Genomic DNA, 15,886 nt, shown 5'->3' with positions numbered 1-15,886 from the left:
AGGAAAAACGAAAACATTTGATGCGCGGACAGGAGTATATATATATAAAACGCACCTGAATCGTGAAGCGCAGTAAGGACTACCTCCCACCGCTCACTAAAGTTAGAAAATAGAGCACGAGCAGCACCACCAAGCCTCCCAGCGCCACGCCCGCCTTCCCCAGGCAGACCACCTCCTGAATTTCATTCTTTCTCATGGCCTTGGTAATGGTTTTAACTAAAAAAAAAAAAATAATTTCTTTTCCTTCTATAAAAGCTATACCTACTCATTGTAAACAAAACAAAAAGCCAAAGAAAGGAAAACAATCTCTCCCAGAGAGAACTGTTAGGCGTGGACCCTTCCCGGTCATTAATGCCGTCACACACGGGATAAATACATATGCATGTTCTAAAAAAAAATGGGAGCATGTATTACATACTGCTTTGCACTACGTTACAATGTTAAATGGAGTGTCCTTTTTTCATTCTTCTGGTCATGCTAGTAACATACGCTTATTCTAGAAGATTTGGGAATTACAGAAGAAGAAGGAAGAGAAAAATAATCTTGTAATCTTACCACCCAGAGATAATAACCACTGTTAAAACATTCTGGAAAATTTTTTTCTGGTATTTTATTTAAAAAAATTTTTAAAGGTATTCTTTTGGTGCTAAAATAATTTCTAATGCATAGAACATCTGGGTGAGGCCTGCTGTTGGTATGGTCACCCCCAAAGCCCCCAGTTCCCATGGAAAGAGAATTCTCTGAGGGCAGGCTGGTGAGCTGGGACAGCGAGCTTGTAGGCTGGGCGATGGGTGGTCTGTGTGGGGATTCGGGGAGTGGGGAGGAGGTTCTAGTGTTTGGGGCCATGAGCCAGAGGGCACGAGGAAGGGTCTCACCAAGTTCTTCCTCCTTTTCAGCCCCTGAAGCCCAGAGAGAGACTGTGTTTGTGTGTGCCTCGTGTAACCAGACTTTGAGCAAGTGAGAAGAGGGCCCAGGGTCCAAGTGGGCGCCTGTCCCTGGGGCCAGCAGTAGACCCCGCTCTCCCCACCCTTAGCCCCATGTGGCATGTGCTGGGCAAATGTGGCCTGAATGCTAGGTAGGCTTCCCCTTCCTGCCCTTGCTGACTCCAGCCAGGTTCTGGAGCTGTTCTCCACTCCTACGGATGGCCAGTAGTGGTTGCTCTCAAACAAGAACTGGAGTGTTTGCCCTGCTCTGCTCTGGGCTGTTAGTGGACTCAGGGTTAGGCAGGGAATGTAAGTTAGAGGGCAGCAGTGAGCCAGGCCTGGTCTCACCTGGGATCAGGGTGTCCCTGCAGGCCTGGGAATTCTAGAAGACTGGAGGTCAGAGATTGGGAAAAGAGATTCTTCCCCTGCTGGGTATTGGGCCAAGCCCTTGCCCTTTGAGAGCCTGCAGAGGGCTTGCAGGTGTCCCAATTCTGTTCGAATGTCCCTTCAGGCATCAGGACCTCATCATTTCCCCACCAGAGGGTGTGGTGAGGGCTATCAAGACCAAAAGTACTTCTAGAAACAGGGTTGAAGTTCCCAAATTCCCCCAGAGGAGGACGTGTCTAGGAGGGCCTGGTAGAATCCTTCAGTGTTAAGCAGAGCAAAACGGGCACCCCAGCAGCTCAGAGGGCCTCAGCCCCACCTTGCAGGGACCTTGACTTACAGAATCTCAGCCCACATGTTATTCTGGTCTTTTCAGCTCTGCCCGGTAGATGCTGGGCACTCAGATCACTCCTGCTTCCTGTGTTCAGAGCCTTGGGCACCCCTTCTCTGGCCTAGAGCTACAATTCCCCTCCCTGGCCCCTTGTCCCATGGAGTGTGAGACCAGGAAGCAGAGCAGAGGTCCTGAAGCCCTCAACCTTTGGGGGCCTGAGAAGTGTAGGATCTCGCTGGGCTGGGTCTCAGATTCCAGGGCTGTTCTCCAGCAGGACAGCAGTTATGGGATAAGGCCACTTGGGGTCCCTATCCCCTCTCCAACAATTTCACATTCACTCTGGGCTTCTAGGGGCACAGTGTCTCTCCTGAAGCCATGAGCAGGCTCAGGCACCCCTTCCCTCCCCAGGAGCTTCCCTGCCTTTTTGAAGTATTTATTTATTTATTGCATGGTTCCCGGGAACATGTGGCACAAGGAATGGGATAAAGAGGACGGGGGCTTCTCCTACCCTAGGATGCTTCCCTGAACTCATGGGCTGCCTGGGACTCAGAACCCTGGGAGGCGGAGACGTTTCTATACCCTAAGCAGGGACACAAGGTGGCAGGTTGGGGAGACAAGGATCATCCTAGGCCAGCTTTCCCTCCAGGCCAACCAGTCTAGGAGCCAGGGGACTTCTCCAGGCCAAGTGGGGCAAGTCCCTGGGGAACCAGGCGGGCTTTGGTAGACCCCTTTCCTTGGGCTCCTGTGGAGATATGAGAGTTAAGGGTCCCCCTTCCTCGGGTCCTGTGGAGATATGAGAGTTAAGTGCTTGTGCTTTACTTACACTGGAGAGGAACTAAAAGGATGTCTGTGTATATGGAGAATTGTCAATAAAAAGGCCTCAAGCTTCCTATGTTTTTGTCCTGGTCCTTGCATGCCCCCTCTCCCTGAGGCTGGAGAGCCAGGTCCCCCCCAGCACTGGCTGAGTTTGCAGGCCTGGGCTGTGTCTGCAACACGGGGCGGAGGGGCTGCGGAGGCTGAAGTTGGGGTGTGAGCTGGGGTTGGGGGAGGAAAGCTGTGCCTTGCGCAGGAGGGGCTCAGCGAGATGCCTGTTGGATTGACTTGTGACCACATTGTGAGGGCTGGGGGTTGGGCTGGGGACCAGAACTTGGTAAATACTAAGCGATGCAGGCTTTAGAATGGAAAGATTTTAGCTAATCCCTCTGAGAAAGCAGAAAAGGATCAGCCCTGGGGGAGGCTGAGAACCAGCCGGAAAGAGGATTGGCTGTGAGATGGGAAGTAGAAGCAGTTCCCTGGGAGCTGGGGTTTGGGGGGTGTTTACTGGGTGCCAGGCGCTGTGATACGTGCTTTACACACATTATTTCATTTAATCCTCAAGATGGCCCTAAGAGGTAGGCACTTTTTCTTCCCTTTTTACAGGGGAGGAAATTGAGGCCCAGGGAGGTTAAGCAGCGGCTGCACGAGGCTTGGCACTTTGCAGACCACAGCTGGGTAGAAGCGGTGTCTTCAAGACCTTCAGCCTGAGGCAGTAAAGGGGGGTGGAGAGACTCTGCCTTGGAGTCGAGGTCAGGTTGCAGCCACATCCTCATGACCCCACGCACGTGCAACTCAGACTGCGGTGCCTGAGGGGTCCTCGCAGCACACTGAGGCCTCGGTCTGGGAACTTCCCCTAGTACGGGGGAGCCCCAGCAGGGGGCCCCAAGAGACAGGGAAGCAGCCAGAACCTTGTCCTAGCAGTTTTTACAGAAGAGCATGTTCACTTTAAAAAGTACCCAAGTGGCAAAAAAAAGTACCAAAGCGACCTCAGTGGCCTGGTAGTCCAGAGGAACAGTAAAGATGCTGGAGGAGTGGAAAGTAGGGCTTTCGAGCAAAAGGGGACAGCAGTGGTAGCACAGGCCCAGGAAGGCAGTTTTTCTCATGGAGGGCGTGTGTCATAGTAGGTCAGTTGGAGGGATGCTCAGAGATAATCCAGTCCAGCCCCTCACTGTGGGAGCCACACCATACCCATTTGAAGATGCGGGTTCCCCGCAGCATTGGAGGATGGAACCAGAAGGGACTTCCCTTAGAGCAGGAGCAGCCTGCACTAGCCAGAGAGCATCCCGGTGACAGTAGAGGCGGGTGCTGCGATGGACCGGCTCCACACTTGGCCCTGTTCTACCATTGGCTGCAGCCACACTGGAGTTGCTGCAGGGGCCTTGCCCCCAAGCCTTTTTGTGCTGCTTTCCTCATCTGTAAAGTGGGTAGATAGTGATCTCTATCTTGTGTGGCTGCTGTGAGGATTAAATGAGATAGTCCACTCCAGGTGGGAAGCGAGGTGCCTGGCACATAGTAAATGCTCAATAAACACTAACTCATTTCTCTCATTCTGGCCATCTTTAGGAATATCAAAACAACTCTGCCCTGCATGGCTTAGAACAGCAATTTTTTTTAAAACTAGAGAATAATCATAGATTATTTTCAGGAAAGAATGAGGCCAGAGTATAGTTTGAAAAAGCAGAGTCAATATTTTATGTTGGGAAAATGAAAACAATGTCTAATGGTGAAATACAGCCTATAGCACAAGTAGCTTTCAGGACATGGGATTCAGAGTGTGAGAAACATGGTTTTCATCATTGGGGGTCAGTGGCCTCATAGAAGGAAAGCCACCTCCTTGTCCCCTTGAGGTGCGTGTGAGGGCCTCAGAGCAGGCCAGTGATGGACATCTTCAAAGTGCAGGTGCCACTGGGAAAATGGAGCCATGGAGGGTTTTACTAGCAGTGGATTGTGCCTTCCCGCTGCCTGGGGTCCACAGCATGGAGAGGACCAAAGGTGGGATGGCCTGGAAAGCAGATTGTCCGTTGTAGAATTGGATGCCTGGTTTAAAAGATGCTTCCCAGTTTGTTCTCAGGGACCAAGTGAGGGGACAGTAGCCAGGTCTGCGACAGCCCTGGAACCTGCTGGGCAGACCTGGATGGATGGCCAGCTCCCACGGCCTGGCTTGGGTTGAGGGTTCTGGCCATCTTTTCATGGGTTGCTAGTGGTGGGGAGCAGCCTCCAGTGAGCCTTGGCAGACCTTGAACTGGCCGTGGTTTGTGGGGTCTTTGGGATTTGAGGTCGCTGGCCACCTGGCTCTCAGAGCTGAAGCCAAACGAAGTGCCATTTTCATCCCTTTGTCTCCATGGAAGCTTCGAGGCCCTGGCTCCAGCATCTGTCCTGCAGCTGGTGGCTCTAAGATCATAATACCTACGTTTATTGGTGCTTGTGGATGCCTCAGAGAAACTGGTCACCATAGCAGTCCTGGCTGTCACCTCCCTTCTGTTCTGCCTTGTTCCCACTAGCTCCAGGAGGTTCTGAGCCATTGAGCTAACAGGAGGGCCTGCCCAGCACCAGCCCTAGTGAAGTGGGCTCAGCCTGCAGGGGAACAGAGGCAGCCTTGTGGCAGGAGCTCCCCCAGCTCCCAGCACTGCCCCATCTCCTTGGCTGGGTCTGTTGCAACACCCTAGGGTAGCACATTCCATTCTCTGGCACAGCTGGGGGCTGGACGTTCTGGATTCCCCTGGCCCCAGCAGAGCCTGCTGTCTGGGCCGGGACACTGGGTCCCAGCCACACACATTCCAGCAGCAACCACCCCCCACGTTGGATTTCCCAAGGAGTGAACTTTAGCCAGGATTACAGTCGACTAAACAGTTGTGGGATGTGAGCTTCCTTTGTGGGACCCGAGAGGCTGGATGCTGATGGGGCTGAGAGAGGAGGAGGGGCGAAGGGGTGGGCTGCCCTGGGATTCGGGAGAAAAGCCATGGTTCAAGGATGGCTCTTCTGCTGCTCTCAGGGTGCTTGGAGTGAGATCTGAGCAGGGTCCCCAGAAATCTTCCTGGGAGGCAGGGTAACAGACGCATGGCTGCTTGTACTCTGATCCTGCCCACCTGTCCTCAGCTTTGCCCCCTGCAGGCAGTAGTACAGGGGTTAAGAGCATGGGGTCAAATCCTAACCACACCACTAAGTACAGCTGTGTGTCCTTCAATGCGTTCATTAACCTTTCTGAACCTCAGTCTCCTCACCATTAAAATGGGGATAATAATAGTACCTACCTCAGGAGGCTTAAATTAAAATGCCCAAGTGCTTGAATATTTATATATTAATGGACTTGCTATATACTGAATGCTACTATAGTATTATATGTCTTCTTTTCTCTATTGCCCTACATATTACCTGGGGATGTATTTTCTGATGCAAAACCACAAATGTGAATTCTCTCCCGCTTCTGGAAGTAACAGTTCTGGCCTTTAGATAAGATGTTCCTGTCTTTTCCTTGCTTTCCTGCCAGTAGCATTTCTTAGTTGATTAACAATCAATTAGGAATTTAATAAGCACTTATTTTGTGCAGGCACTGTGCTAGGTCAAGGCCTTTGGTTAATAAAAATACTAATTACCATTTAATGAGCATCTTCTAAACGCTGGGCATTGTTGCCAGGTATTTTTCATACATTTCCCTGCTTAACACTCAGCCGCCGTGTGAAGTAGACAGAATCACTCCGTTTTCCAGCTGGGAAATGTCCCCAATGTCACATGGTCATTAAGTCACAGCACTGGAAACCAGAACTGGCCTCTTCTCGCCTGATCCTGAGTGTCATGGGCCTACCCCAAAACCCTTCTGTTCTCTATCAGAACTCTCATTTTGCACCCAGCTGAGACACTTCCTCTGCTCCCTTGCACTTGGACTGGCCATGTGACTTAGTTTTGGCTGGTGAGCTTAGTTTTGGCTGGTGAGCGAGAAGTGGAAATCTACCAGGTAGGACTTGTTGGGAAATTACTGTTTTCCTGATCAAAAGGACCAGAGGCAGCTGACGCGCCGCTTCTGCTCTTAGCCCTTTCCCGCCTTGCTCCCTGGAATGTGGCTGAGAAGTTGGGAGGAGGAGGCACCACCCACTGGCAGAGCAGGAAGGCAGAATGAGCCTGGGACACGGACCTCGCACCTCCGGATCTCTTGAGTGGGGAAGCCCCGCTGTTTCTGGAGGGTTCTGCTCCACGCGGTCAGATGCTGTCATTCACCGGTACGCCGCGCAGATGCTCGCTGGGCACCACCAGCCGCCCGTCTCAGGCTGGCCAGGAGGGGGTGTTCTGTGGCCGAACTGAATGCAGGGAGCGCTCAGGCCTTGCAGGGCCTCCTTGGTCTTTGGTCCCAGGGAAGAGACTGCCGGGGGCTCTGACGGCAGGTGCCGGGGACAGAGCCAAGGTGCAGAGCAGGGCCTGACCCCTTTGTGGCGGTGGGTGAGGAGTGCCTTGCTGGGGCCTCGCAGGATGGGCTAAGGGAGCCCCTCCCCGCCCGCTCCCTCTCATGGGCTGCCAGCACCTGACAGAGGTCAGTATTGTGCTCCGGCCAGAAGCAGCCTGAGTCCTGTGTGTTCAGTGAAAAAAGAATCCCTGGTCCTGGTTGACCCTAGAAGGGCCTGTAAATATTTGGTCGGGGTAGGAGGCTGGGAGACAAGGGGCGGTTTCAGGGAGCCAGGTGGGCTGGGCAGGCTTTGGGCGAGGGTGGGAGGCAGCGGCTTCCTCAGAGGTGAGGAGAAACACGCAGGCCGTGGCTGCCCCTGACCTGTGTGGGGCACCTGACTGCCAGGGAGGTGACTTATGGGCAGGCTGTCAGACCACCTGTGAGCCCGCACTGGCCCCTTGTTTCTCTGTGGCAGCGCGCTCCTCTGAGAGCTGCGGAAGCAAGCTAGGGTTTTCCTCACCTCAGGAGAACGTGGCTCCATTGTTTTGGAGGATCAGCAGGCCTTGACTGGACTTGGCATCCCAGCTGTACCCCAGTTAGTGAGGAAAGCCTTCTGGGGGTGTCCCCAGCCCCCTGCTCTGGTACGTCTGCCCTGTCCCTCAGCATCTGCTGGCAGTCACCTCAGGACTCTTTCCGGGCACCACCCCTCCCAAGTTCTGGACGCGTTACTGACAGCAGCCTGTCACCTCCGTTTCAAGGCTTCTCCCCTCACTGTCCCATCCAGCTCAAGGTAGCAGCCTCCATCTGCACTGAGCTCGCTGAAGAAGCCCCCTGAGGCATTATAGCTGGTCCGCTCCCCGCGTGCAGGACCAGGACCCTTCCAGCCTGAGGTAGCCTCAGCCCCTCGCCCTCCTGCCTTAGCTGTCGGCTTATCCGGATGGAGGTTCTCAGCCCTGACTGCACACCGCCCCAGTGGGCATCTAGAAATGCTGATTTTGGACCACCCTCCAGAGGTTCAGATTTAATTGATTTAGAGCGGAGCCCAGCAATTTGTAAAAGCTCTCTAGATGATACGAAGGTTTATGTATTAAAATGCAGGTGTGGGGTGGGGCCTGAGCTTCTGTGGTTCTCACCAGCTCTGAGGTGATACTGATGCTGTGGTCCAGGGACCAGCTTGGAGTAGCACCTGTCCACACCATCATCTCCTACACGTCCAGTGCCCAGGGGTGTTTGAGCTCTAGGGGTAGGAGTGACACCTTTAGGCCTCTGGGTCTTCAGAGGCCCAGCCTTTTGGGGGCTCCTCAGAGCAGGCACTGCCCGTGTCAGGGAGATGCTGCAGGACTGTGGGAGCCTTCTGATGGTGGGAGAAGGCTGGGGAACTTGGCATCTCTGTCCTTCCTCTGAGACAAAAGGACAGTCATCTCCATCGCTCAGTTAGTCTCGTTGTGAGGATGAGAAGGGTGACCCTCTCTATGTGTTCTCGGGGGATCCTGCGAAAACATGGGAATTGCTCTTTTTAGGCATTCCAAGTATGTCTGTGTAGACAGGCCGTGGGTTACAAAAAGGCCTCTTTCGCGAAGTCGTTTCTGAACACCCCACCGAGGAACCAGCTGATAAAGAAATCACCTGGTTAAAACCAGTTTGTTTTCTTTGATTTAATTAAAAACTTAAAAAAAAAATAGAAAACCAAACCCTACCTGCATCAGTCTAGTATCTATGGCCTCACAGCAGTAGCAGTAATTTACTGGTCATCAGGATAAAAGGGACATGCGGAGGCTGAGGAGTGCGCGTCTGGGAGTGGGGCTGGGCTGGGCTTCTCTCCGGTCCAGCGGGAAGGGAAACGGGCAGAGACGGGGAAGGAGGGGAGGCGTGCCTGGAGGGCACTGTGACCCTTTCCTTTTGGGGGGGCTACAATGAGGACACGTGAAGGGGCCCTGGGGGCCAAGAACTGTCCCTCAAGTAGCTCAGCCTAATACCAGGACTTCCCTCTCCCAGGCGAGGCCCCACCGCCAACAGAGGGGAGCTGACACCACCGGCTATCCTGGAAACCACCTCCTCAGGCTGCTTAGAGCTCTCTTTTCTCTCTGCCTACTTTCTCCCAACTGAGAAACCTCTGCTCCTATAGGAGGAAACCTTCAAGGACCCCAGAACCCCTCGGTCAAGGACAGCCTGGCTCCATGTCCATCCCTTAGTGCCTGTGCTGGTAGCAGCTCTGCACGAACCACCCTCCGGCAGGGGCTGGGTCAGCCTGGGAGTAGGGGGAGGCCAGGTGGGCAGGAGGAGAGAGTGCGCCCCAGGGGTGGAGACAGAGACAAGGCACAGCTGGCTGGGTGGGGCAGGGAGGAGTGCCCTTCAGTGGGGCTCTGCGGCCCCATAGAAGAACGGGTAGTAGAGGGAGCAGGGGTAGGAGAACATGAACTTGACCGCGAACTTCATCTCCTTGTTCTTCTTGTCCCAGCGGTAGACAGCCGTGAGCAGCAGCTGTCCATCCACTTTGCGGCCCATGACCAGGAAGCTGCCGGCCAGGCTCTCCAGCTGTGGGCAGGGGCAGCCAGCGCCGTTCTTCATGTGCAGCACCAGCCTCTTGGTGTCCTTGCGCTTCAGGGGGCCCGGCTTGAGCAGTTTCTTCTTTTTCTGGGCTCCAATCAGCTTCCGGTCCGCGTTCTCTATCTTGATCTCTCTGATGCGCATTTTGACCACTGTGTGTCGGGGTGGACAGAGGGATGGCCTGAGAACCGTCACGTTTGCTCAGGACGCTGGTGGCCCCATGCTTGGTGCTCTGCCTGAAGCTCCAGGCCTGGGGCTTGGGGAGATGGAGCTTCTGCGTGTACACGCTGACATTTATGAAGCTCCCATCATGTGCTGGACTCGCACGGGCATTATCATGTTTCATCCTTGAGGCGTGGTGGGGAAATGAGGTTTGGAGAGGTGGTGATGTGCCTGAATTCTAGAGCCTGGGTTGAACTGAGGTCTGGCCTGTGCCTCTCCATGACACCAGGTGCAGGGTGGAGAGCTCTCCGTGGGGAGTGGAGCTGGGTGTGGGCTCCTTGGGGAAGGGAAATATTGGGGGTGGAGCTGACCAGTTGGAGGGAGGGTTTGGTGGAGGGGGCGTCCTTGTGATGGAGGAAAGCTGGATTTCATGATCTCTGGGATGCTTCCAAATGGATTTCTGGCTGCGTGTGTGTGTGTGTGTGTGTGTGTGTGTGTGTGTGTGTGTGTGTTGCAGGGGGTGGTGTTTGGAGCAGTGGTGGCTCTAAATGCTAGACAGCCAGCTCTGGCGGGGGGTGGGGGGGCCCTTCTCTGTTGCATGTGCTGATTTCCATGGGTAAGTGCTCCCACCGTGACCCACTGAGTCACGGAGCGCAGGGTTGGGAAGCACCGCGTACAACCAGCTCTTGCTGGGCGAACCCACTGCTGTAATTTGTGTGCGACTGTGTAGTGTGGGTGGGAGTGTGGAGTGTGGTGCTGTGTGTTTTTGTGTGTGAGAGAATGTCTGCGGTGTGTGTAGGAGTGTGGGTGTGTGGGGTAGTGGAGGAGGTGGTTGAAGGCCAGAGAGCCTAGTGGAGTTAGCAGCGGTCACTTAGGCCAGGGTCCTCCTTCTGCGGGCCTCTGGGTCCCCATCTCTGGGAGCAGCCAGGGAGAAGCCAGAGAATAACTTTGGGCACCCAGGAAAGGACAGTGTTATAAAACCTCTTTCCTTCTCCCCCACCCCCTCTTTCTCTCTCGGGCACGCACACACCTTGCAGTAGTAGTGTCCTCTTTCCAAACAGACTAACGACATCAAAGACCTGTTGCAGGAAGGATTTCATTGCTTTCTCTTTTTCATAGACAGAGGAGGCTAAGACACAAAAGGGGAGCTGACCTGGCCAAGACGACATGCTGGGCTGCGTGGTCCGCACAGGAGCCAAGTCCTGACTGCCCCAGGAATGGGGAGGCTCCAGGATGAAGCTATGGGACGGGTGACCACAGCTCCCCTGGCCAGAGGTGCATCAGGTACTAGGCAGAGGTGCCCAGGGACGAGGGGGCTGCGCTTCCATCCTGGAGCCCATCTCTCCCCTCTGCTACCTCCATCCATCTCTGGGCCAAGCTTCCTTCCCCTAAAGAGAATCCAGCCCTGGAGGCCCCTCTGTAGAGAGTGTCAAGGGAGGGCTGCCGGAGCCCTGGCCAGGGATGGACCATGGCCTTGAGGGGCTTTTGAAGTCCCTGGGATGACGTGCAAAAAAGAGGTACATTTCTCTGGGGAGAGGGCAGTGGCCACGTGGGCTCTACACTCACCGAAGTCGCTGGAACACATCTGCTCCATGAGGCCATCAGCGCTGTGCTCCATCTCACACTGGGCGCAGATCTTGGTCACTGAAGAGAGAAGCAGGGGTGGGGAGAGGGGATCAAAGTCCATAGAGCCACTTAGGGTTCAGGCTCCCCCACTGACCAGCCACCTCCCCCTGCCAAGCCTCCACTTCCTCATCAGGAAACAGGATGATAATGATAATGCTCACTGAGTGGCTGTGAAGTTCAGAAGGTCGTGAAGGGACAGAACTGACCAGGTGGGCATGATTGCCCCATGACCCTGGCAGCTGTGACCATGATGTGCACTGTCTTTTTCTAAATTTTGTCTCATTTAGTCCTCAGCCTATGAAGTAGGTATCGTTATTCCTCTTTTTTCTTTCTTTTTTTTTTTTTTTTGCGGTACGCGGGCCTCTTACCGTTGTGGCCTCTCCCATTGCGGAGCACAGGCTCCAGACGCGCAGGCTCAGCGGCCATGGCTTACGGGCCTAGCTGCTCCGCGACATGTGGGATCTTCCCAGAGCGGGGCACGAACCCATGTCCCCTGCATCGGCAGGCAGACTCTCAACCACTGAGCCACCAGGGAAGCCCCGTTATTCCGCTTTTAAAGAAAAGGAAACCGAGGTCCAGAGTGGCTACCCAAGTCTGCAAAGCTAGTGAGAATTGAGCTTAGAACTCAGGATTTGTGACTCCTAGACTAGTGCTAGGGTGGGGATGTTTGCGGGGTCTTTCTAGGAACCCAGGCTCCAGACAGGTGGGTAAATGAGTGACGCCGGCAGGGCAGGGACTGTGGTAAACTGAGGAGCACCCAATTTAGCATTACCAGAACTTCCAATTTTTCAAGGGAAGCCAAAACTCTTTTTGTATGAAATATTCTCAGTTTTGTCTGTTGGCCACACAGATACCTCGGGCTGCCTCTGGTCCTACCACACAGCATCTGACCTCGCTCTGTGTCTCTGCCTTCTGGTGGGTGCCCCATCATGGGGGAGAGAGAGGCTCAAAGCGGGTGAGAGTGGGAGGGCAGAGCCAGGTGGGAATCCAAGCCTGGGATTTCCCTGCTTTCCAGGATGTTAATGTTTGGGCTCCAAAAAACCAGAATAAAGGAGCCATGCCTAGGATCCCTGCTGGGGACTATGCTGTCTCTGCTTGAGCTGCGTCTTTCTCCCCTGCTTCCTGGTCCCATTACTAACCTGAGAATAGGGGGTTTCTCTTCTCTCAACACTCTTTGGTCACAGGACCCCCACCCAGCCGCAACTCTCAGATCCTGTGTGGGTGTGTAGGACTGGGGACTGCATGGGTGAGGTTAGCTTTGAGGGGTGGGTGGGGTGTGGTGGAGTCCAGTTGTTTCTGGGGGGCTGGGTCAAATGGAAAATGGGGGAGTGGTGCTGCCCCTTGGGAGAGTCCCAGAGCCAGGGGCTCCCTAGATTCTGGGTATTAGCCACCCTGGCAAAGATGCCCTGCTTGGTGCCACTGTTTATCCTCCTGTCTGGTGCCCAGCCTGGGCTTACTCTGCCTGGAAGGAGTCTGGCAGAGGGGGCTGAGACCAGAGAGGAATTAGGGGTAATGGGATTGGGGGTGGGTGGGTGGGAGGTGGCACTTAGGATCTCATAAATGTTGGGAACCTGGGATTGCTTCCTATTTTACAGATGAGGAAACCAAGGCTCAAAGTTGAGCAACTTGCCCAAGGGCTCCTTGTCAGGGGCCAAGCCTGGCAATCTGCTCACTCTTCTGCACTGAGCCTTACCCAAAGGTCTCCCAACCTGGGGGACTGGGGAAAGAGTGGGAAAATTTAGGGTTCCCACGTGCAGAAAATGGGGACAGGGTGGAATTCATAGCCCAGAGTGTGCTTAGCAATCCTGAGCATTTGTGGGCTGAGAGAGGTGATAAGGCATTTATTGGAGGCCTCAGGATGGAGTGACAGCATTGGGCTCCCCCAGGGATTCCAGAAGCTTGGGAAGGTGGGAGCTGTGAGGGAAGTGGGGGAGGTTTCAGGAACGGAGTTGGAATGGGGGAGAACCAGTGGGAATGTCCACAGCCGCAGGTGGGAAGGCTGGTAGGCTTCGGACGACATGCAGGGCTGAGCAAAGACGTGTGTGTGTGGCACCTCTGGGGGCTTGAAGAGCTGTGCTAAGGGGTTGGGGGAGCGGCATCTATCCCGTCGGAGCGCGCGGGGCGCTGGGGGCTGGGGGTAGGGAGATGGCGGCGGCGGCAGCGCTACCTGGAGGCGCGGTGGCGGGCAAGTGCCCGAACTGCACAGCGATGCAGAGGTCGTTGTCCAGGGGGAACTTGTGGCAGTGCAGCATCTCGGGCCAGGGAAAGCCATAGGCCTCCATGAGCGGCGCGCAGCCGGCGCGCACGGCCTCGCACAGCGAGCGGCAAGGGTAGATGGGCCGGTCGAGGCAGACGGGCGCGAAGAGCGAGCAGAGGAAGACCTGCGTGTCCGAGTGGCAGCGCTTGGCCAGCAGCGGCAGCCAGCTGCTCGCCTGCTGCTTCACCTCGGCCAGGCTCTCGTGCTCCAGCAGGTTGGGCAGCCGCATGCGCTTGTAGCCCACGGTGTGGCAGAGCGGCAGGTCGGCGGGGATGTCGAGGCACTGGGGCGGTTTGGAGTACGAGCGCCCGTGCAGCGGCTCGGTCTGCCAGCCGTAGTAGTCGTACTCTTCGCCGCGCCCCGGCGCCCCGTGCAGCGCCCCCAGCAGCAGCGCCAGCGCGGCCGCCCGCGCGCCCCCCGCCGCCGCCCGCATGGCTGCACAGGCCCCCGATACTCCCCTGCCGCTGAGGTCGCCCAAGTGGGTGGCAGCCTCGTTCCGCGCCCGCGCGCACAGAGTGATCCTGGCGCCTCCCACCTTGAAGCTCCAGCCCCGGCCTCGCCGCGCGCCCCAGCCAATCTCCGGCCGCCCGGCCCCCTCCCCGAGGCGGGGAGGCAGGGTGGCGCCCCCCCTGCGCCTCCTGCCCCGCGGCCTGTGCGTCCCGCTCAGCGCCGGCTCCTGCGCCCCTCTCCCGCTCGCCCACTCCCCTGCCACTGACCCAGCCTCGCCTTGCGCCTCTCCCCGGGGCTCCCTCACTTCCCTAGGCTTCTTCCTCGCCCCTCGCCTTCTCCATCCTTCCTCCTTATCTCTCTCCGCCACAGCCTCTCCTGTTCCTTTTCTCACTCACTTCACTTGGTTATCTCTCCGTCTCGGCCCTTACCACTCTGCTCTGTTTTCTCTTCCCTGACACCTCGGTTTTCCCTTCTCTCGGCAGGAGGCTCCTGGCTGCCCACACCCTCCTGGTCCAGGCAGGCAAGTTCTTCACTCCCAGTCCTCACGCATTTATTGAGCTCCTGCTTGGTGCCGGGCAGCGTGCTGACTGTGTGCAAGGCTCGAGGTGCTGGGGAATCAGAGATGGATATGATCCAGAACCCACCTCCGGGACATCACAGCTTAGTGGGGGCAAAGATAATCATGCCTACTATTTAGTGAGCGCTTATTAAGTGCTTCAGACACTGCACAGCACTTCACAACCTTATCAACCGTTTCCAATGATAGCTAACACTTATCGGGTGCTTCCTATGTGTCAAGTCTGTTCTGAGAATATTGCATAAACTACCTCATTCAATTCTTATAATAATGCTATTAGGTGGGCAGATACTATTACTATCCTCACTTTACAGATAAAGGCACTGAGACAAAAAGGTTAAGTAAAGATTGGTGCCAGGACTTGAACCCAGGAAGTCTGATTCCAGAGTCAGAGCCCAGATATGACCAGGAGGTCTGGGTTCTGAGTCTGCAGGCTTAATGACTGCGGTGGGAGGTGCTCAGAGAGGTGAAGTAACTGGCCCTTGGTCACATTGCTAATAGATGAAGGAGCCATCATTTGAGTCCAGGTGTTGGGTTCCAAAGGCCAGGGTTTAACTACTCTGCCCTAAGATAAATTCCAGCCTAGGGTAGGAAACACTGAGGGAGGAGACTGTGCCTCCTCTGGGAGCCTAGAGAAGGAAGGAATTGAAGAGGATATCCAGGGAGGCATCACAGAGGAGGCAGCTTTCAGGAACCCCATGTCTGGGGTCTTCTCCTTGTCTGGACCCTGCCTTCCATTGGCTTTCCTGTGGGAGGAGCTTTGGACAAGAGGCTTGGGGGTGGTGGTGGGGGGCTCCTTCCTGAGAACCTAGCTGGGGAACTGACTATGTGCAAGGCTCGAGGTGTGTATCCCACAGATGGGGCTACAGAAATACAGAAGACATAGGCCCTGCTTCATCTGATCCAGTTGTGAGAAAAAGACACAAGGCAGGGCAGAGGAGGCAGAAGAAAATTAAGCAGACAGAGCCCTAGGGTGGGACAGGATGTTCTTTTGATGTCCAGGATGACCTAGTCGGGTCTGGGGAGAACAAGCTTTCCTGCCCCTTCTCCCTCTCCCAACCCCAGCGTGAAGAGGTTCTGGGGATGACCACTCAGAAGGTGAAGGACCGCTCTCTGCAGGGCCAGACAGTGTAGTAATGGTGCAAGAGCCTGGACTCTGCAGACGGAAAGAGCCAGGTTCAAATCCAAGTGTATACTCTCTGAGTGACCTTGGGCAAACACTTAGCCTTTCTAACCCTTCACTTCTTTGTTTGTAAAATAGAACTGCCTCAGCAGTTATTGTGAGGGGCAAACAGGATGGTGCATGGAAAGAAAGCCTCCTGCACAATGCCAGCACATAGTAGATACCTAGGAATGTTAGATTGCCAAGGGATGTGTGACTTTAGGGGATAAATGCGTGTGCTCTGAAAGCTCCCTCGGACACCTTGGCCCTGGCTCT

At 55.2% G+C, this 15,886-nt stretch overlaps 2 protein-coding genes across 5 annotated transcripts in view; one reads left to right on the top strand and one right to left on the bottom strand.

Moving 5' to 3' along the window:
* Window positions 1–15,886, top strand: part of ZFYVE27 (zinc finger FYVE-type containing 27) — a 111,639-nt gene that overhangs the window by 31,459 nt on the left and 64,294 nt on the right. For 3 of the 4 annotated variants that reach the window (XM_060286858.1, XM_030865267.2, XM_060286856.1), the window contains one exon: window positions 897–2,528. The exons of the other annotated variant lie outside the window; for it this stretch is intronic. In XM_060286858.1, the coding sequence (XP_060142841.1) occupies window positions 897–961 (65 nt within the window). In that variant the 3' untranslated portion in view covers window positions 962–2,528. Of the gene's footprint in view, window positions 1–896; window positions 2,529–15,886 lie in introns of those variants that run through there. 4 annotated transcript variants of the gene reach the window in all.
* On the bottom strand, window positions 8,313–13,854 carry SFRP5 (secreted frizzled related protein 5). The gene is made up of 3 exons (XM_030865273.2): window positions 13,332–13,854; window positions 11,105–11,182; window positions 8,313–9,528 (listed from the first exon to the last, which is right to left on the bottom strand). Exons 1-3 carry the CDS (start codon window positions 13,852–13,854, stop codon window positions 9,182–9,184), a joined length of 948 nt encoding a protein of 315 aa, XP_030721133.1. The 3' UTR covers window positions 8,313–9,181.

This window comes from Globicephala melas, chromosome 16 (assembly GCF_963455315.2).
Source record: "Globicephala melas chromosome 16, mGloMel1.2, whole genome shotgun sequence".
Classification (NCBI taxonomy): Eukaryota; Metazoa; Chordata; class Mammalia; order Artiodactyla; family Delphinidae; genus Globicephala; species Globicephala melas.
The sequence above is the reverse complement of the archived record's forward strand: the minus strand, read 5'-3'. Positions and strand labels throughout refer to the sequence as shown.

What these genes read in the sequence shown, in the direction of transcription:
- SFRP5 (XM_030865273.2), bottom strand. Translation starts at nt 13,854, where the DNA reads ATGCGGGCGGCGGCGGGGGGCGCGCGGGCGGCCGCGCTGGCGCTGCTG. An exon ending in GCCCGCCACCGCGCCTCCAG is followed by an intron (nt 11,183 to 13,331) that starts GTAGCGCTGCCG and finishes TTCTCTCTTCAG; the next exon opens with TGACCAAGATCTGCGCCCAG. An exon ending in GATGTGTTCCAGCGACTTCG is followed by an intron (nt 9,529 to 11,104) that starts GTGAGTGTAGAG and finishes CCCGACACACAG; the next exon opens with TGGTCAAAATGCGCATCAGA.